Here is a 21,006-nt window from a genome sequence, read left to right as displayed (position 1 = left end):
GTCGCGTCATGTCATTCTTATGCACTTGAGGACAACCACATACAAGGATCTCATAGCCTGAACTTTGCTATAAAAAATGGCGTAAAACTATTAATTAATCGAGTTCGCCAAAGCTTCTCAATCTAGGGCCATATGGCTCCGCTCGTGGTCCAACGTTCGTTGGATTGTCTAGTATCTTGAAAGACCTATTTTCCCCCATATATAATTAGGCTCTTGGGAGATATGGTCATTCCCCGGGTCCGTGCCAGACCTCCGGCCACAGAGATTCTTTCTCTCTCATCATTTTTTGTTTTTCACACTACAAATTCATAATAGTCGTCCGTTTACAGTCTTAAATAGGAGCCCGCTAAATATCCCAGCCTAGAGTCCCTACTACTGGATGTGAAACCACCGCGCTGCGTCCGAATGGGACTCGTGTTTAAATGGCCCTGGATGTCCTGTAAATTCTGAAATCCACGAATCAGTGGATATGTGGTTCTATATGGTATATATGATATATATTATGAAAATTTCCAAAAAAACAAAAACGAATCAATAGGTTGGATTATAACCATCAGTTGGATTATAACCACCAATAGAAAATAATTGTCTAAAACGGGGTCCTCAACCCGTGGCCCTCCGAACTTTTCGCTGTGGTTCTCTGACCACTTTTAGAAAATAGCTACATCGCACATAAAAACGATTAAATAAAAAAAAAATAGTTAAAGTGTTAAAGCACCTCTGGCCAGGCTCTGGCCATCTGTACTGCTGTATTTAGAACTGTGCGATGTTTTTCGTATTCAATAGTAATGTTGTGTGCAGTTGATAACACTTAAAAGAGCCGTCGTAAAACAATTTCGGGGACCCGGAGCCACACATATTTCGAGAGGCCGAATTCCGTATTCAACAGGTATACATAATTACAGAAATGCTAAAAAACATCTTAATGCAGAGGATATCAAATTTTGCGCTGCGTACGTTTTGCCTGGGTTGAAACGGAGCGGAGGCCCGACACAGGTTTTTCAAAGAAATCCTTTCTTAAACTGCTCTGGGAAGCCGTGAAGAAGCGGTGATTAGGAATAAAGGGCACAACGAGTGGGAAAAAGTTTGAGAACCTTGCCTTAACGAAAGAAATAATTTTGGAATTATTGAGAGTAATTTCAGGATTGTTAAGAGCATAATTTCCAGAATTTTTGAGAGTAATTTCAGGATTGTTAGGAGCACAATTTCCAGAATTTTTGAGAGTAATTTCAGGGTTAAGAGCATAATTTTCAGGATTGTTAAGAGCAATTTCAGAAATAATTAAGAGCAATTTCAGAAATAATTAAGAGCAATTTCAGAATTATTAAAAGTAATACAGTGAAACCTATCTAAAAGACGGACATTATACAGCCTGTGTAAGACGAAAACCTGTCTTTACGCAATAAAAAAAAAAAACAGCCCCTTCATTGAGTATTGCTGCAATTTCAATACATGTATATAAAACGGGAACCTGTCTGAAATGGAATATCAGTACAGAGTCTTGACACTATTTCGTGCAGGTTTCGCTGTAATACATAAAATTTTTTTTATAATTTTTGAAAAAAAATAATTCCACAATTGATGAAAATATTTTTAGGGGCAGAATCCTGATTTAATAAAACAAATTAATTAATTAATGAAAGGAAGTTATTTAATTATTTGCCGCTGTGGTGGTCGAGTGGTTATAGTGCCGGACTCGTGATGCGAGGATCCGGGTTCGAACCCCACAGTGGTGGTCGGCTGAAGTTGGTTTTCTGTGGTTCCCAACTTCAAGGCGCAAATGCGAGCCGATCTCCCCGTTAAAAAGTCTCGCCACAGAGAGCAACAGTCCTACAACGGTAAATCATTCAACCATAACACTTCACTCATAGTTAGTAAAACTGGGGGCAGATGACAGCACTACACATAACAAGCATTACACAGAAACAAACTTTACGTCAGGTTGCACTACACGTACACGCACATTCCCGCATGTACCGATTCGTTGGGGGGTTCCGCGGAAGGGGGGGGGGTTTCATGTGTGGTGTAGCAGTAGTAGGTAGGGGCTCGGGGATCCATGATGTTCTTAAGTCAGCCACCTCGTTGGGCAATTTGCCTGTTGTGGCGTTGTATTTGTATTTGTATTTAAAAAAATGAAAACACTCAAAATTAATGAAAGAAATAAATTCAGAGTAAATAAAAGTGTTCCATAAAATTTGAGGAACCTTGTTTAATAACCGAGAAATTCTCTGTAAGACTTGGTAGCCCGTGGACTGCTCGGAAAGTTCTATTCGGCAAGCAATATCTGAAAGGTTGAAGACCCCTGCTCTAAAATATGAAAATGTGGCTTATATTCTGAAAATCATGAAGATTACCTTAGAACTACTGGAAATCAAGAAAACATTCCTCAAATTGCTGAAAACAATGAAAAAAAAATCTTAAAAATTACTAAAACTTATGAAAAATTGCTCTATATAGGGTAAAACTTGCGAATTATGTATATTCATTAAAATATTGTCATAGAAATCTGAGTCCTAGAAATTGTACTACATATAAAAACACCAATGAACTGGAATGGCCAGTGCCATCTATCAAATGAAAAATACAACTTTTGTGATGCTTCGATTGAAACTGGTGATGTTTTTTATTAGTGTGCCGCATTGAAAAAATCAATATAGTATGATATTGAGAAATATTTTTTGAGCAATAATATTACTTGAATTGTCAAATTTGCTTCGAAATTTTAACAGTTGTTGTTTGTGTATAGTAAAACAACGTCAATAAGATGCGCAAGACTAACTCCCTAACTTTCCGAAATTGTAATCACGAAGAATATGAATTATGTTCGATTCTGGTTTATATCTCTTTCGATTACAATTACAGTCTCGCGCGTCTTACTAATGTTGGTTTATCGTACACAAACGACTGTTTAAATTTTTAAGCAAATTCGACAATTCAACTGATATTATTACTCAAAAAATATTTATCAATATCATACTATATTGACTTTTTCTATGCGGCGCATTAATCAAAAGCCGGTCGTCAATTCCAGTCGAAGAATCACGACAGCTGTATTTTTTATTTGATAGGTGACAGCAGTACAGTGATGTTCCTTGCATAATATATAAAGGGCGTATAGCATTTTACTGGCGAGCTGTTGGTCCTAGAGGCATACTTTTAATTAGAAAAAGTATTCAATTAGTGTATAGTACTCAGATATAAAACTCAGCACAAAAAACTAACGGAAACAATTCCCTGATTTATGCTATTCTTTCAATCTGCTGTGTGTGTGTGATTTTTATTTAAACGACACTATATATATATATATATCTTGTTAAAATGCAAAATAAAGAAACGTTTTTGCACCTGTTTATATAAAAGGCCGTGCAAGTATTACGTACGCAAATTTTTGGCCATTTTTGACCCCCTCCCCCCTTGTCCGCAGAAGTCAGCAAAACTCTAACCCCCCCCCCCCCCTTGTCAGCAAAATTTCGTCATCACTGCCCTCTACCTTCTAACGCATATTGGTGGGATCAGAAACGCACGCGGGAGGAGGGGCATAGGCTCGTGTGCCTCCCCCCCCCCCCGCATTAAAAAAAAAATTTTAATGCGAAAAATATTTTCTTTAAAATTCAAATTTCGAAAGAAAATACCTCTATATGTTATTATACTCGATTTCTGTTAATTTCAATGCTATTTGAAGGTAATAACTCAAAATTTCCCTTTAAGAAATTCATTGCGACCCACCCTTTACGCCATATGTGGTAAATCCTTGACCCGCGGACCAAATGTGGCCCTGAAGATTATCTGATGTGACTTGTCTCCTCCCCCCCCCCAACTTAATTTTATAAAAATGAACTAAGCGGCACATTTACAAAACGCTTAAACGACCTGTGGCACAATTCCAGATTATTTAAGTGGCCCGTGGCACATTTTCAGATCACTGAGGTAGGCCTCAAAGATCACTTTCACATTCAAAGATCACCTAAGTAACCCGCGACACAGTTACAGAACACTTAAACGATCAGTGGCACATTTAGAGATCCCTTGAGTGACATGTGACACAGTTTTAGAACACTTAAGCGGCCCCCAGTGAGGTTCTACATATCACTCAAGTTACCCGCGGAACATTCCCAGATTACTTAAGTGATCCGTGGCATAATTACGGATCACTTGAGTGATGCGTGGCACAGTTCCAGAGCACTTAAGTGGCCCGTAAGCATTTCCAGAGCACTTGAAGGATCCGTGAAACATTTGAAGATCATTAATTATCGCTCTGTAGGGCAGGGTTTTCCAACATTCATTTTTCTCATTTTCAATAAAGTAATTAGACCGTTATTTATACAGTTCACAGCCGATCCCGAACGGCTTTTTTTATGTTTCACACCGAGAAGGATTTGAACGCCAAACGTTTGGTGTGCACACTTTCTTCAATAGCAATGTGTTGTTTGATCATCATAACGCTGTTTTCGCTATAGTTCCTTGTATCAGAAAAATCACTGTAAAGGACAAAAGAGGGTATTGAACACACGACATCTCTGAGCGTCTTGTGGCACAGTTCACGAGTATCTTATCGACCTGGGCTAATATTTCACTGCTATGTAATTAGTATTTCACGAATACCCACGGTTTTTAATCTTGACGACTAGTACACAGTATCACTGTGATTTCTCGTTTAAGTATTCACATTAAAATTCACGAAATGCAAGAAACTGTCAAAAGAACAAGAAAATAGTTGAAAAAATAGATTAAATCAAGGCCGCAACTGCCCCGGGCGCCAAACTTTAGGGGGCGGCAAATATCAGTGAAGAACAAAAATACCGTTATAAAATCATCAGAATTTAAGTGGAGAGGGTGGCAAAATTAATTTTGCCCCCTCCTCATAAAAATCGTAGTCACTACCCTAGTATCAACATCAATTCAATTGTCGTTAACGATAAATAATATTGATAATAAAATACAGAACAAGAGGAAAAAATTACTACTCACTGTACTTGATCATGGGTTGAGTGTGAATTTTGGCATTCAACATTCTCATCCGAAATGTGGAACGAGTGGTCAAAGTAAGTGAAAGGGTGAATATAACCCCCCCCCCCCTCCGGTCCAGGGTGGGGTTTATATTCACCCTTTCCCTAGTGGGACAGAGCGGGGGGTCACGGTTGGTCTGGTGGTCCAGGGTGCCAAACCAGCACCAGCTATAGTGAATATGAACACAAACTATTTATTCTTAAGCTTCAACCTAGTAAAACAAGAGCTGAGGCTTCAAACAAATAAGAACATAACGAAACTACAGCCAATTCGCTGGATCACTTCCCTTGTGATGAAAGAGAGCACAAACTGATATCGTGGCTTCAGAGGAGCCAAATAAGAATATTGCTTGTCTTCCACTGGTCGATTATTCAATATTTCCTCTGAATTATTTTAGAGTACCCTTTCTCAACAGAAATAAAAAAAAATTGCTTCAGGTGAAACAGTTACAAGAAAAATTTTCAAGCTACCAGGGTTCCTGGATTTTTGGGGTTCCGTCCCTTTTGGTTCCGCGGAACCCCAAAAAAGCTCTCACGGAACACCGGTTGGAAAACCCTGCTGTAGGGGACTTATCAATAGGTACAATGTTAGTTCAGGTGCCCAATAACTATCGAAAGGTTTTTCCGTTTTTGGCGCTACGAATAAGAGTTAATTGCCATTAAGAATATTTCATATCTTCATAAAAGATGGTTGATAACGTAAGCATCAAGCATCATCCAAACCCACCCCCCCCCTCGTCATCAAAAGTCAGCAAATCGGAAACCCCTCCCCCATCGATGCTGACGTAATACTTGAAATGACCCCATACTTCTTCCGTGGCATTATTAGTACCTTTGGTTCAGTACTTTTTGTGAAAATAGAAACAATATGCAAATTCCCTTAATTTTTCACACGAGTGTAGCATGACATTGCTGTGTAACACAATGGCTCACAACTTTTTCTTTGTGCCAGTTTTTTGAAAGACGTTATAAGCAAGATCCATCCCCCCGAAATATGAGAAAATGACCGAAAAAAGGGAGAAAGATGGCCAAATCCATTGTTCTGTCACTTTGGTTCCTCCCCCCCCCCCCGAACGAAATTTCTGCCTACGCCCCTCAAAAGGTAGGACCATAAAAGCTAGTTGTACTAAGCAGGAACGTTATAGGCAGGATCCCAAATGATTTCACAAAATATGGCCATATGTACAATACTTTTTGTGAATGCAATAACATTGAAATTAAAGCTTGGAATTTTTGTACTTTGCCGTCAATATCAAGAATCCCTATGGAGCCCAAGCAGCGACGACGACGAGATCTCCTTCATTCGATTGAAACCAAGAGATTTTTCTGGGAGACGTTCCCTTCTCTGAATCCTGGTTCTGTGTATGAAAAGGACGGTATTGATCGAGAGAACCATGAACTGGTTTTTAGATCGGGTTCATTCAACTATGTGTTCTACTCTCAGTTTGTTGCCATGAGTGTGTTCACTATTCAGATATACTATACAGCATTCATGATCTGCTTATCACAGATGCTTATTTTTCATTGTTCTGTTTTCCAGTGTTATATAACTGATATATAGTATATGACATGAATGTCGCTCTCCACTTGTTAATACAAGATATACGGAAGACTGGATGTTGTGAAGATATTTATTATTTGAGATGTTAATTTTTTAAGGAAGGAAAAAACTCATCTCTGCGTCTACCGGGAGTCGAACCCGGGTCCCTCGATTGCCGGACGAGTGCTCTGACCACTAAGCTACAGAGGAGATAGAGATTTTCCTTCGCTAGAGCGTATATATGCCGAACGGAACCGTTAACTAAGCTACAGAGGAGGTGGTCAGAGCACTCGTCCGGCAATCGAGGGACCCGGGTTCGACTCCCGGTAGAGGCAGAGATGAGTTTTTTCCTTCCTTAAAAAATTAACATCTCAAATAATAAATATCTTCACAACATCCAGTCTTCCGTATATCTTGATATATAGTATATATAACTGATGTTTTCCCCCACCCTTTTCATGCATATGTACCTGGACTGTGACGTGCATTGTGCTTCCACAAATGTTTAATTTTTACATTATTTTGTGGTTACTATATATATAGATGACGGTCTCTGATTGAAATCTGGAGTATGATAAGGTTTTCAGCAGGGGCGGGAGCTATTCGAACCTGTGAGTGCTTGGCTGGAGGTTTGTGTGGGGCATTTAGATTTCTTATTAAATTTGGGGGTGGCATGGCCTCTTTGTTGCAAAATACAATATATTCCTGGCTCCAACAGCACTGGTGATTTATAATTAGAGAATTTTTAAAAAAAGGCTAAGGGCCCTTTCACACGGAGCGGATGCGGGTCCGGAAGAAGTTTTAACAATTGGAATATACTGCGCCTTTCAGACGAGCCGAAAAATCTCCGCACCTAGGAAATGTTCATGCGGGTCCGGACGTCGTCCGCATGTGTCAAAACCTAAGTGCGGGCTCCGCATCCGCACATAGAAGTTTTGACAATAGGTTTATTCGGAGCTATTCAGACGATGCGGATGCGGAGCGAATTCGTCCGCATCTTTGGCTACTTTTTGAAGGTGATTTTTCACGGAATTTTTTTAATTATTTGCCATAAATACCCTTAAAAACACCATATGATGGTCCCTGCTCATTAATATAATGTACCTACATACGTGTGTCCCTTCGTTTCCTTCTGAGATTGAGAGATATAGCAACTTTAACTGCCTTTTGTCCATATTTCACAATTTTATATAATAAAACCTGCCAACAACGGCCACTGACGGGACCAAAATTATAAGCCATTACGAATATTTAATTGACTACATACTTTAATAACTTTTAAACTTAATTTAAAAATTTTAATTTTTTTCTTTTTAAATTTTTAAAATTATTTAAAAAAATATAAATATCTGAAATATTATTTTAAATATTTGTTATTTTTTTAATTTTTAATCTGTTAATTTTTTTAAACTTAAAAAAAAAATACTTTTATTAAACAATGTTATCCACGTACGGTGTTCACTCAGGGCCGGATTAAGACGTTTGAAGACCCTAGCGCTTGAATAGTTTTGGTGGTTCCCCCGAATACCTACAAGTATATTTTACTCAATATTTAGTCAATAAACTTAAAAAAATGAAATTTTATATTTCAGAAGTGACTAATCTAAGGATGGGATTTCACTCTAAAAGGTTTATGAAAGTTATTTTATAAAACTTGAAAAAAGCAACTAATAAATTGCAAGTGCAACCGATAAATATATTAGTTGCTTTTTTAAAAGAATTATTATAAAATTTTTATAGTGTAATCCATACTTGAGGCCGGGATTATACTATAAGGTTTTGTAAAAGATCTTTTATAAAAGTTGAAAAATTCAACCAATAGGCGCATCGTTTGCATTCAAGCAAATGCAACCGGTGATCTTAATGGTTGAATTTTTCACGTTTTATCAAAGAGCTTTTACAAAACTTTTATAGTGTAATCCCGGCCTAAGACAAAATTGTGATGTGAATATTTCTAAGCAGAGACATTTTGAAAGTCCAAACCCCTCCCTTTTTTTATACTTGCAAATTCTTTGATATTTGCTGAATTTTTTTTTTTTTGGAACATCGAATGTTTTGGATGTTTTTGGATTGGATTTTTCGAACATTGGATGTTTTTGGAATTTTCTTTCATATTTTTCCGAAAAGACAGATTTTTTTTCAAAATTTTTTGAAAATATTTTAAGATATTTTCTCCCATCGACTACTTGTGAGGATCGGAATGGAGGCATCTTTAGGCTCAATGATAAAAACCACCAAAGAATGCCTCTAGGCTGCCTATGGGCACTGAATCAGGGGTGAAGGAGAAAAATAATTACAAAAATTGCGAAAAAACAGTTTTTATGCACGAATTTCGAACTAAAGATGCGGGCGATTCGTCCGCATCTTCAGCGCTCGTTTGAAAGGGTATGCGGACCCGCGTCCGCTCCGTGTGAAAGGGGCCTTAAACGAATAACATGGTCTCTATCAGCTGGGGGTAAAAAAAGACATCAGTTTGCCGCATGTTGTTACTCCTTTGACGCTGGCTCTATGCATCTCAACAATTTAATGATGAGTTTCATTGGTGGTTGAATGTTCTGCCCATAAAAATCCAATCACACTTCGGATTTCAACTGAAGACCACTTTTCTGTCCATCAAATGATTTTGTTTTTGCTCGTGTACCGTTATGACAGTGATATAGAAAACCAGCGCTATCTGTTGGCCTGTAATTACCACAGTTATGTAACTGCCTCCACACACAAGATAATTATGTCTGCCTTGACTATTTTCGGTTTGAATCAACCTAAGCTGGTCGAATGTTTCATTTTCTAAAATCCTTAAAAATGCAATGATGACACTCTGCAAGAGGCATTCATTGATAAAAGTGATTGTAAAAGAGTTATAGTTCATTTGTAAAGAATATTTCCAATAATTAAAGCTGTCAAAAGCATGTCCCCCATACTGCATTTTGTTTGCTACCTGAAGTGTCATTTTGTTGCCTCTACAAATTTCCTTTACAACACATTCTCCAAACTTTCCGCCCACCCTATGATAAAGCTTGCCAAGTCTGCCCTGTAAATTTGCTTCTGCTGGCCCAACTGCTTCACAACACTTTTCAAAATGTTTCCTCGAAATAGAAATGTAATTGCTATTCCCACTGTGTAGTAAAGTTCGGAAAGGGAAAAAGTAAAGACTTGAATGCAGTTCAATGAGGCGAGTGTTGGTATCCTAAAAATTTCCTTTAACCACTGCACATTCTGCTTGCAGTGATATGTATAATGCTTTGAAAAGTATCTGTCCTCTGTCCCCTCAGCAGATGACCCGAGAGATTAGCAGGGGTCAGCACGGATCATGGCCTCAAAAATAGTGAAAATAGTGACCAAATTGTTTAAAAAAGTGAGCAAATAGTGACCAAAATGTTTAAAAAGTGACCCAATAGTGACCAAAATAATTTTAGAAAGAGACCAAATGGACAATGAATTTTGATTATTACCAAATTGAATGAATTGAAATTGAATTTAGTTTTCACTAAACTTTGTATTTCAATGGAGCTCATCGAAATTGCTTTTTTTACATAATAGTGTGAAATAAATCAAACTCGAATGCATTCTGCTAACCAGAAAAGTTTTGAATAACTTATCAAATTTATCAACAACTATGTGTGAGAGAGTAACATTACATACTTTCTAAGTAACAGTAGCAATGCCTTTCCCCTCCCCATAGGGGCCGTTAAAGTATTACGTCATCATAGATGGGGGGGGAGGGGGTTTCCGATTTGCTGACTTTTGATGACAAGGGGGGAGGTTGAATAACGCTTACGTCATCAACCACCCTTTATGAAAATATGAGTTAGGATTCAGGGGGGGCAGAGCTGATGACGAAATTTTGCTGACAGGGGGGGGAGAGGGGTCAGCGTTTTGCTGATGGGAGGGGGGGGTCAAAAATGGCTAAAAATTTGCTTATGTAATACTTGAATGGCCCCCATATTGCTATCCACAACCCATCTTAAAATCAATTTAAGCCGGAAAAACTTCAAAACGAGAAAACATTTTCACATTCAAAGAAGGAAAAAAAAATGAAATAACACAAAATTTGATGAGAGAATTTGTCCCATCTACATTCTAGTGGATTTTTCATTCATGTTATGCTATGAATGACAGTATACAAAATGTACTTTTTTTAACTAGTACAAATTGATTTACATAATTAGGTTTGTATAATATCTTCCAACAAATTTTAAGAAATTTACTACAATGATTGATTTAAAAAAAAACTAAAATTACATTTTAAACAATATTTTAAATTATTAAATTAAAATATTACTTAAACTACTGAATTAAATAAATTATTTAAATTATTAAATTAACTAAATTATTTTAATTGTTAGGGGCCGTTCAAGTATTACCTCATCATCGATGGGGGGGGGGGTTGGTTTCGATAATGCTTACGTCATCAACCACCCTTTATGAAAATATGAGTTAGGATTCAGAGGGGCAGAGCTGATGAAGAAATTTTGCTGCCAAGGGGGGGGGGGGTCAAAAAATGGCTAAAAATTTGCTTACGTAATACTTGAACGGCCCCTTATACGTTGAGGGAGGGCAATCCATCCTCCCCCCAACGTCAATGGCAGAGCCTACTGATGTATACATGATGTATATCAATTGTCATCTGCCGCACCTCTAAGACCTTCAAGTCTATCTGCACCTATGGCTGGACTGGGAAGGGTGGGTGGGTCTACTCTTTTACAGGCGGAGGGGGCTCCAAAATAATACCCTCCCTTGGGCGAGGGAGAAAATAAATCAGTTTTGAAATTGGTTTTTGAGAGAAAAATTTGTAAATACATATTTTTCTTTTTTTTTACACACAACATACACCCCTAGCAAAAAAAACATTTACTACTTTACCCAGAAACAATATAATTTTGCCCCCCCCCCCTCGTAATTTTTAACAGAAAAAGACTCCGCGGTCTTCCCCGGTAAATTTCCCATGAACCTTGTAAGCACCAACGTGGCGACTTTTTTCCGCGCCAACCAATCGCCGTTTTGCGGCGGTCAATTCAAGATGGCTGACAAAGGCCACATAAAATTACAAAAAAATATATAATTTATAACATGAATCAACCAAATATGCGAAAATCGATAGAAATATATCGGGAAATACGGAAAATTAGGATAAAATGAACACAAAATTCGAATCAACGACATACGGGGTTTATAAATGCGGTTGATACAGTTTATGGATGCCGCTGTCAGGGCTACCTATTTTAATGCGAAAAAAAGTCGCCACGTTAGCTCTGACTCCTCCCGTAATTTTCAACGAACAAAAACAGTGAATTCACCCCCACCCGGGGCACCCGATTTACCATGGCCGTAATACGATATTTTTTCTGGAGGGGAAACGTAATTTTACTGCCCCTTGACTGTGAAATTCGATAATTTTGCAAAGGAATTTATTTCCTTTTCTTAAATATACCATTCCATCAAAAATTCCATTCGAGGCATTGCCCCCCCCCCCCCCGTGTTTTGGATTTGATCACGGTATGTAGCAACCCGCACCGCAAGTACGAACGAAAATTTACTATCGCCCGGGGCCGGTATCCATTTTTTTAACGGAAAAAGAGTAAACTCGGCACCCTTCCTCGTTCAACACCCGTGGAACCAGACCCCGCCCTCTCCTATTGCGGCCATAACAGCGACTCGAGACAAAAACGTTGTAATAACTTCCGAGGTCTAAAAAGGCTTTTTTTACACAACACCGAGAATGGAGCGCAATATGTCGATATTAAGTCAACAATCAGCATCGTGAAGATGCTCTAAATTAAGTTACGACCAGAGGCGGATAAAGGTCAGTTGTTGACGGCCCCGGGCATAAAAAAAAATTAATATTACGCCCCTTAAATTAGGAAAAAAGTATAAAGTAGGGGCCAAAGGCGCAGTCGCTGTGCCCACCGTTAAATCCACCTCTATGTACGGCTCGCATGCACATTAACTGAGTTTTCATCAGCCTGATGACCAATTTTCATCTTATTTGGTTAAACTAAACGTTGAATCCGAAGGTTTTAACAACTGGCTGTTGCGAAGATATATTTTGGAAAGAGAAAATTCAACTGCCCCTGCGGGGAATCGAACCCACTAGACTACAGAGGCAACGAATCTCTCAATCTTTCCTTGGAGCTCGTGTACACTGAAAAGGACCGTACATGGACGGCCAGACCAGACTCAGGCCAAGCTCACAACTGCTGACGCTGCCACCAGATGGCGACTTATGGAAGGATGACGTCACTTTCCGCTACCACACGAAGGTTTTTAACAACTGGCTGTTGCGAAGATATATTTTGGAAAGAGAAAATTCGACCGGAAAGTGAAAGGACGTGGGTTCGATTCCCAGCAGGGGCAGTTGAATTTTCTCTTTCCAAAATATATCTTCGCAACAGCCAGTTGTTAAAAACCTTCGTATGGTAGCGGAGAGTGACGTCATCCTTCCATAAACGTTGAATTGCAGGATTCTGTGATCTTTTCATAAATAGTTCTCCTTTCGATCATATCTGGGGCTACGGTTTCTTGCTGAGATTTAAATCCAGTTAGAAAAATAGTACGAATTTTATTTCTAGATAGATCGCGTTTTTCAGTCGGATGATTTTTTTTTTATTGTAAGTAAATTCAAAATACTTGCGAGCTTCTTTAACGTTGGCCAGCTACAAGTGAAATTCAATTCTCCAAAGCGTACTAATAATACGCTTAATACGTATTAATAGTACGCATCTTTAATAGGCGCGCTTTGGTATTCTCCCGCTGCGCGTAAGTTAGTTTCTGCACGGGCTCTCTTTATAAACTCGCTCAATGTAAATGAGCCTTTAAATCGTCATTTCAAATATTAAAAAAAATTAATAAAAGTAACGATAGAACAAACGACAAATGTAACTTGCTCGATGCTCTAAGAAAGGAATTCGGCCCTTAGGACTAAAACTTTTTAAAACAAATAAAATAAAGGATCAATTTTAAAATAAGATGAAAATGAAAGAATGAGTGGGGAAATAAGAAAGAATGGTAGTAGAGTAGGGGAAAAAATTCTTTGTTGTAAATAAGCCTTTTACGCTATTTTTTTCCGACCGGCTTTTCCATAAAATGACGACTCTTTAACTACAAGTATAAGGAGCTTTCTTTCCAAGCGCCTTGAAATCAAGTTATGCTGACGTCACACGGTATGCTCCCGGGAAGATAAAGACGCCTTCATATATATATATAGGGGTTCCTTGTACGATCGTAGTTCAATGAAGGGAGGGAGAAAATTAGCGACCTTGAACCGGTAAAGTTCCTCCTTGAAGAAAAGAAAAACACTGACAGCGGAAAAGAGCGCGAGACTTAGGTTTTCTTGCTAAAAAAAGTGGAAAAAGTGACCTGGGCCCGAAAATAGGTAATAAAAGTGACCAGCTTCTAAAAAAGTGACTTTTAGGGAAAAAAGTGACCCGTGCCGAGCCCTGGATTAGAGAAAAGTGCATCAATAACTCCAGAGTTCTTCTGTCTTGGGTTAAAGCCCATGCACAGAGTTGGGGCAGTGAGATGGCAGATCTCCATGCTAAAGAGGCGACTAAGTTAACTACTATTGATGATTCGCTTTCATTGCCCAGGTCATGGGCCAAGAAGATTCTGAAAGAAGACCTGCGAAATACACTCATGTCCATAAATTAAGGATAACGCCAGCTGCGGCAAATAAAGGTTCAGAAACAAAACAAACATTACTTATTCATAAAGCCCATTTATTAAACAAAAGATAAAGAACAAAAACGATGTTGTATGTATGATACCATTCATAAAAACTACGATTTTTGCTCCCTGGAGCAATTGTAAAAAATATCTCCTTTACAAAAACTTACTATTACATGGTTGGTATGATGGTTAATACATTATATGTCTCCCATGCGATGAAATACAGTCCGTACAACGCCTAGGCATGCTGAGTATCAAATTATCGATCTGATCTTGGGGAAGATCACTCCACTCAGCAATTCCTTAATTAAAGGAAAGCATAGGCGTACGTAGAATTTTCTCGAGGAGAGGAGGTTTCAGATTTTTTATCCTTCTTTGCAGGAAAGTGTACTTACTGTAGAAAATATAATTACAAGAAAATGTACTTAATATGCAGGAAAAATAAAAATAGAAAAGTACACATAATGAAGGAAAAGTAATTACAATAAAATACACAATGTAGGAAAAATAATTATAAAAGGAAAATCAATTAATCTCAAATACATAAACACAAACCAAAAGGAAATTGATGAAAAAAAAGAGAACTATAAAAAATATTGATAGAAAAAAAATAAAGATGAGCCAGAAAAAAATGAGAAAAGAGTGCAGAATATTATAACACTACGAGAACGCGCTTGCGCATTGTGAGTTCCGAACAGTTTCCGAAGTCTTCCACACGAAGTAACGACCGGTTCGAGAGTACCTCACTCCCGCTCCTCTGTGATTGGTCAAGTTCACCAGGGAATGTATTCGGATTTTTAGCCGCTAGTGTTCTTGGGAAGTGTAAGAGCTGCGGTTCTTTTTTCAAGAACCTCACTCTTTGAAAAGAGCCGCACTTCTAGATGGTTCATGAGCGGATCACCCATCTCTAGTGACTCCTTTATGACAATGTTTCTCTCAGGTCCTTTGAGTATAATTTTATAACCTCTCACTATATTTAATTGCTAGTGTTTTTTGTTTTTGTGTGTTGCGATGAATTTTGAGTGTTTCGCACAACCCTTTAAAAAAAATGCCAACAACCTGTACTCCAGGGCCGTAACTAGAGGCCGGCAGAGGTAGCAACTGTCCCGGGTTGCAAAATTATCGAATTTTAAGGTTTTGGGGGGGGGGGCAAAATCTTCAAAAATCTTAATTATGGTCCTGCTATAAGTTACTTTTACCCTTGACAATTTTGTAATGCATCTTTAATGCTTTGGAAAGCCTTTTCTCCAACACTGGCTCTCTTCCACAGCTGTCTTCAAAAAGGTTGGTGTTTACTTCAAAGTAATACCTATTCAATTATGTATTTTTGCCATAAATCATACAAATATAAATGTGGATTGTAAGACTTTTTTGTCACATTCCCCATTGCCTTCATTGCTGCACCTCTTGGGTACCTGAGAATCATTACTCTCCAAGTTAATTCATTATTCAAGGAAAAAAGCTGTGAAAGTATTGGTTTTGACAGGTAAATCTGACACCAGAAGGGACTGGTGAGTCCTTAAACGTCTGCATGATTCAATGAGATGCAAGCGACCAGACCTTTGGAAGTTGTGGGTTTTCCATCACAATGCATTGGTTCACAGGTCCCTTCTAATATTGAATTACCATTTGAAACACCACATTCCGATACTTTTCCAGTCAGCTTATTACAAAGATATTTGCCCATGGGACTTTTTCTTTGGATAAAGAATTTACTTAAGGGGCAATGCTTCTCCAGTTCCGAAGAAGTGCAGTGACCAAGTCACTAGATTATATATTGAAAAAAGGCTTGCAATCCAAATTTCCATGGCAAACAATGGCAAAAATTCATAATTGCACAGGGCGGTTACGTTGAAAGAAACACCAAATAAACAGGTTCTATCTTCATTCATTCTTCCATAATAAAATAAGTTTCAGTACTTTTTGAACATAGTAGTAATACCCTGTGAAGAAAAAGTCTGTGAAACAGCAATGATACACAGTGAAACCTTTCTATAATGATACTCGATATAACTCTTAAATTCTTTTACAATGATTTTTTTCTAATTTTTTTTCCTTCAGGTTCTTTTATATTTCACTTTTAAGTTTTATTTTCATCATTCCCCCTGTTTCTTTCATCCAAACTACATACAGCCAGAATCTCATCACAGCTGAGTCAATTTACTATAATTTAAATCTAGAAAGATAGCAGTGTCAAAGTTGATTATTTCGCATTTGCTCTTTGGTGTTGGCAAACTAACTTTAGCAAACCACCACTGTTTCGCCAGCAGGGTTTGAACCCGGATCCTTTCAGTACAAGTCCATTACAATGCCCATATGACTGCTCCATTATTCGTAGCCACCCTTGTGAGCAGTTTAAGTGATTTTGCCCTTCCCCTGGAAAAGTTGAAATGACTGGCCTGATTGTGCATCAGTTTTGCTGCCTTCTCTTCCTCTAGTCATAGGGACCAATGCGTTCTATTTAGCCCGGAGCCTTCTGTTTTTTAGCCTTATTAAAATCTTCCGGTCAAAAACAAGATTCATCCAATTTTGTCTCTTTTTAGAAAACCTAGAGATGTAAAATTCTCGAGAATAATCTTTCTCAGAGAATATTCGAAAACATTCTCAGGTAGGACTACTATTATAAATAGAGTCCGGATTATGTGCATATGCATTTTTGCATATTTTGGCCCTTTTTAGCATTAATGCATATAAATGCATAAAATCAAAGAATTTTTAGAATAAGTGCATATTTTTAAAAGTTTATTTAAGCGTAATCACTTTTTTTTAAAAAGTTCTCCAAATAAATATCGCTAATAATACAGTAAAACCTCTCTTTTGCGTCACCGGCGGTACAAAAAATTCATTCGTAAAAAAAGGGGTGACCGTTGATCAGGGGTTTGAAATGCATAATTCTATTAGCATACATTTCAAACTAATAGATAATAATAGAGAATTTCAAACTAATAACTTCATGTAATATTTACAAGGGAAAATATTATTTGGCGTGAAAGAAGGGTGACCGAATTTAAGGGGTGTCCATCAAGAAGGGGGTGTTTTACTGTATTTTTATGGGTTTAAACATCAGTTTTTCTGTCGCAGGTAGAATTTAGTGAATTAATAGAAAATGTTTGTATTTTCCAAATATCAAGTGTTCTATTTTTAAGGCTATTCCTAGAGATATGTCAAAAGTGTTTAATTTTTTTAGAAAATTAGTGTCGAAATTCTTTTGTTATTCTGGGTTTTCCTAGGAGTAGGATTTCTGCGCTGTGTGTGTAGCGTGAAGGTGGGGATTGGTTAAAAACCTGAAATTCAGGTTTTTAAACCAATCAGCGCTTCCACGCTGCACGCGTCGCAAATAACCTGCTCCTAGGAAAACCCGGCTTTTCTGGTATTTCGTTACTGAGCAGCTGCAACAAAGTAGAAATTAAAAATACCTAAGTAAAAAATATGTAGAAGTTTTTTGCATATGCAGCATGTACATATGTGGGGATATTTTTTGTAAATGAATATATGCACTAAGAAATAGAAAATATGAATTTTAAAAGCATATCTGCTTTTTCGCATTGTCATTTTTAAATGCATATTTTCTCATTTTTTGGTAATTTTAACTTTTTCAGCACAGGGCCGTCATTTCAACTTTTTCCAGGGAAGGGGGGGGGGGCAAAGCACATGTACTTAGTGTATGTGTGCGTATATATATATATACACACATATATATACACATATGCCGTCATTTCAACTTTTTCCAGGGAAGGGGGGGGGGGCAAAGCACATGTACTTAGTGTATGTGTATGTATATATATATATATATATATTTTTTGCATACTAACTACAAGGTGATCTCAAACACAGGGCCCACTTTGAGGAACTTGTGGAGGGCCCAAGGTAGGGAAAAACACACATTAGAAGACCAACTTTGAAAAAAAGTGTCTGGTTTTTCAACAAGGATAATTTGTTTAAATTTGGAGCCCTAAATTAGAGAGGCTCATGCAGAAATCAGGTCTTGCTTGAACAGTCCTTAATGTTTCAAAAACTTTCGTCAGCAAATGAACTTTTCCATTTTGGTACACAAGGCTTTTATGGTGACTTTTAAGCATATGGCAATGCTGTTAACAAGCTATTTTTTTTAAAGAAAACCAAACTTCTCTCTCAAACTTTTTCATGGTGACGAGTTAACCGAAATTAGCAATGAGTAAACAAGGGTTTAATAACTTTCTTGTCTGTGGTGGTCGAGTGGTCATAGTGACGGACTCGCATCTCGGGATCCGGGTTTGAGCCCCACCGTTGCCGCAGTGGTGGTCGGCTGAAGTTGGTTTTCTGTGGTTCCCACCTTTGAGGCGCAAATGCGAGCTGATCTCCCCAGTAAAAAGTCTCGCCACAGAGGGCAACAGTCCTACAAACAGTGCAAATATTCAGTCACTACACATCACTCACTTCACTTCTAAGATATAGATGGCAGCACTGAAAATCATACACAACACTAGATATGCACTCAGACTGTTAGGTGCACACACACTTACACTTCCGGCACAACTCACTAGGTTGCCTATGGCGATAGACCTGAGTTGTGCTGACCTGAAAAAAAAACAAAAAAACACCACCTTGTCTATGAAAGCTGGATAAGCCTAAAGATAAACAACGACTTAACCGGAGTGACGACTTAACAAGGTTTTACTGTATATATAAAACTTGTTAATAGCTAACTAAATATTATGGCTGTTTTAGTCAAACTAATAAAATGTTATTTATTGTTATTTTAAAAAACAAGCTCATATTTTTCTTAACTTTCTAAAACTTATTTTCTTATTCACTAGACTTGAAGTAGGAGTTATATTCCTGTAAGATAATCATTGTGTGGAAAATTGAAGGATAATTGACAAAAAGGTAGTCACATTCATATTTCTTAAATTTTGTGTTTTATTAATTTTATCTTTACTAATGCTGGTTTCATCTATGATTATTTTACTTTTCCGTGGTGACCAGTTTAGGTCATTGCAAAATATGATTAAATGTGTGCTAAGCATTTACCCACCTTCTATGTTATTCGTATTATTTTACAGATTGTGAATATTTATTTTTCTGCCTGGTAATATTAAAGATGTACATTGCAGGTGTGTGTGTGTGTGTGTGTGTGTGTGTGTGTATAATTTTTTTTTAACTTTTGGAAAAAAAATTCAGTTCCAAAAAATGCATTTGATTTTTTGATTTTTTATCTGTTTTACCTATTTATACCTACCCTAGATATGAGTTTTAAAAATATAGTATGAGTACATTCATCTGGGAGGAAGTTCTTGAGCCCACTAGTATTATGTAAGCAGTTTTAACTGTTTTTACCCTTTTTCCCTGTTACCAGCAAAACTGAGTAAGCTGTCCTCCCATCTCTGACTCATTGAAAACATCCTTAGAAGTATAGACCTATTGAGTCTGACTCATCAATCTGCTAAGGTAAACATCTCTTTTATTACGTCAACCAATTTTTCATGTTGCACAATTTTTAGTCTGATCATTTTTCTCAGCAAATTGGGATGCATGGATACACAGTAATTTATATGTTTTTTTTTGCAAATACTGGTACTTCATAAAAAAAATTGCATCATTGATTTACAGTTATTGAAAAAATGTAATTAAAAAGTGAGTGCTATTTTATGAACAAAATTTGATAGTTTTCACAATCATTTTGCTAATGAACAAAGAAAGAGCTGTGATCAAGCAAGAAAAAATACAAAAAAAGTTTTTTTCTTGACCCCAAAGATGTTATAATCAGAAATTTCAACTAATGCCACAACCCACTGTTAAAATTTTTCTCTTCCTCAAGATTCTTTCCTGCTACATATAACCTCTGTTTTCTCCCCTTCCCATCTAGCTCCATCCCTGCTGTAACCTGTGAATCAAGCTAGCAAGTCATTAGCTGCCTGTTTCAGTTACACTCTTTTTTAAGTAATTGATAGCATGACATATTTTTCAGGAGATATTACGACTAAAAGAAATGGTGAGTATACATACCAACTCCAAACCTCCATAAGTCTTTTTTCTAACCGGTCATATTTGTCGCTAATCATCTTTGATGCTATGAGCCTGTAAGAAAATATTCAAAACAATCAGATGGAAGGTATGGGCAAATAATGTGGTCTATGTTACATTTTTTATGAATTGTTTCTTTGAATAAATAATGTTCCATATATAGCTTCTCCGTTACAGGCTCCTTTAGTTAATTCCTGCAGAAACCCACATATTTTGTTGCTATACCATTTTAAACAGCTGCAATCATTAGTTCTATAATTGAAACAACAGTCTGTGCTGCCATTGCCTTGCAGTCACCTTCCTACAATATAGATGGAAAAACTGACTGTGTTACTCTCAGGTGGAAAAAAAATTTCCCTGTTTCTAACGATAACTTTAATCCGGTCTCTTGATCAGTTTGAAAAAACAACATAAACCGTTATTTGTTTGAACCCTTCGTATAATAAATATATTATCTGTAATTTATATACTTTTCATCTTTCTGTTCCCTGTCTAGCGAGACTATCAATCTGATTGCTTAGTGCCTCTTATCTAACCATATCTTTAGATAGATCTTGTAGATGTTTGAATGGCATTCATGAATGGCGATGTTTGAATGGTAGCATCAGTTCAAATCCGCAATGACCAATCAGGAAAAAAAAATTGCCTTACATGCTGAAATAGCATAAGTACGTATGCACTGTAGTAATTGGTCACTTGTTGAAAACTCTTGTAGTTAGTGATGAATTTTCTAACTCAGTATCCAGCAATACCTCTTAGACACCTCCAGATGATACCAATCACTAGTTTTGG

The 21,006-nt window shown here is 37.3% G+C and overlaps 1 protein-coding gene and 1 long non-coding RNA gene across 6 annotated transcripts in view; one reads left to right on the top strand and one right to left on the bottom strand.

Moving 5' to 3' along the window:
- The window catches only part of LOC149068661 (uncharacterized), a 107,001-nt gene that overhangs the window by 67,552 nt on the left and 18,443 nt on the right, over positions 1-21,006 (bottom strand). For 3 of the 4 annotated variants that reach the window (XM_089250439.1, XM_089250438.1, XM_089250440.1), the window contains 2 exons: positions 20,197-20,268; positions 14,245-14,605 (listed from right to left, as the gene is read on the bottom strand). In XM_089250439.1, the coding sequence (XP_089106565.1) occupies positions 14,515-14,605; positions 20,197-20,268 (163 nt within the window). In that variant the 3' untranslated portion in view covers positions 14,245-14,514. Of the gene's footprint in view, positions 1-14,244; positions 14,606-20,196; positions 20,269-21,006 lie in introns of those variants that run through there. The other variant, XM_089250441.1, reaches the window with a different exon arrangement.
- Positions 14,633-20,203, top strand: LOC149068662 (uncharacterized). Of its 2 annotated transcripts, XR_016195105.1 has the most exons (4): positions 14,633-15,151; positions 19,008-19,077; positions 19,547-19,638; positions 20,057-20,203. It is a non-coding gene; the product is annotated as an uncharacterized LOC149068662 (long non-coding RNA). The 2 variants fall into 2 exon arrangements; XR_016195104.1 differs by having other exon boundaries at positions 14,634-15,151; positions 19,547-20,203.

This window comes from Pholcus phalangioides, unplaced genomic scaffold (assembly GCF_987345545.1).
Source record: "Pholcus phalangioides strain wild (caught in Gottingen) unplaced genomic scaffold, Ppha-v1.0 ptg000024l_1, whole genome shotgun sequence".
Taxonomy (NCBI): domain Eukaryota; kingdom Metazoa; phylum Arthropoda; class Arachnida; order Araneae; family Pholcidae; genus Pholcus; species Pholcus phalangioides.
Note: the sequence above shows the minus strand (reverse complement) of the source record. Positions and strands in the feature narration are given on the sequence as shown.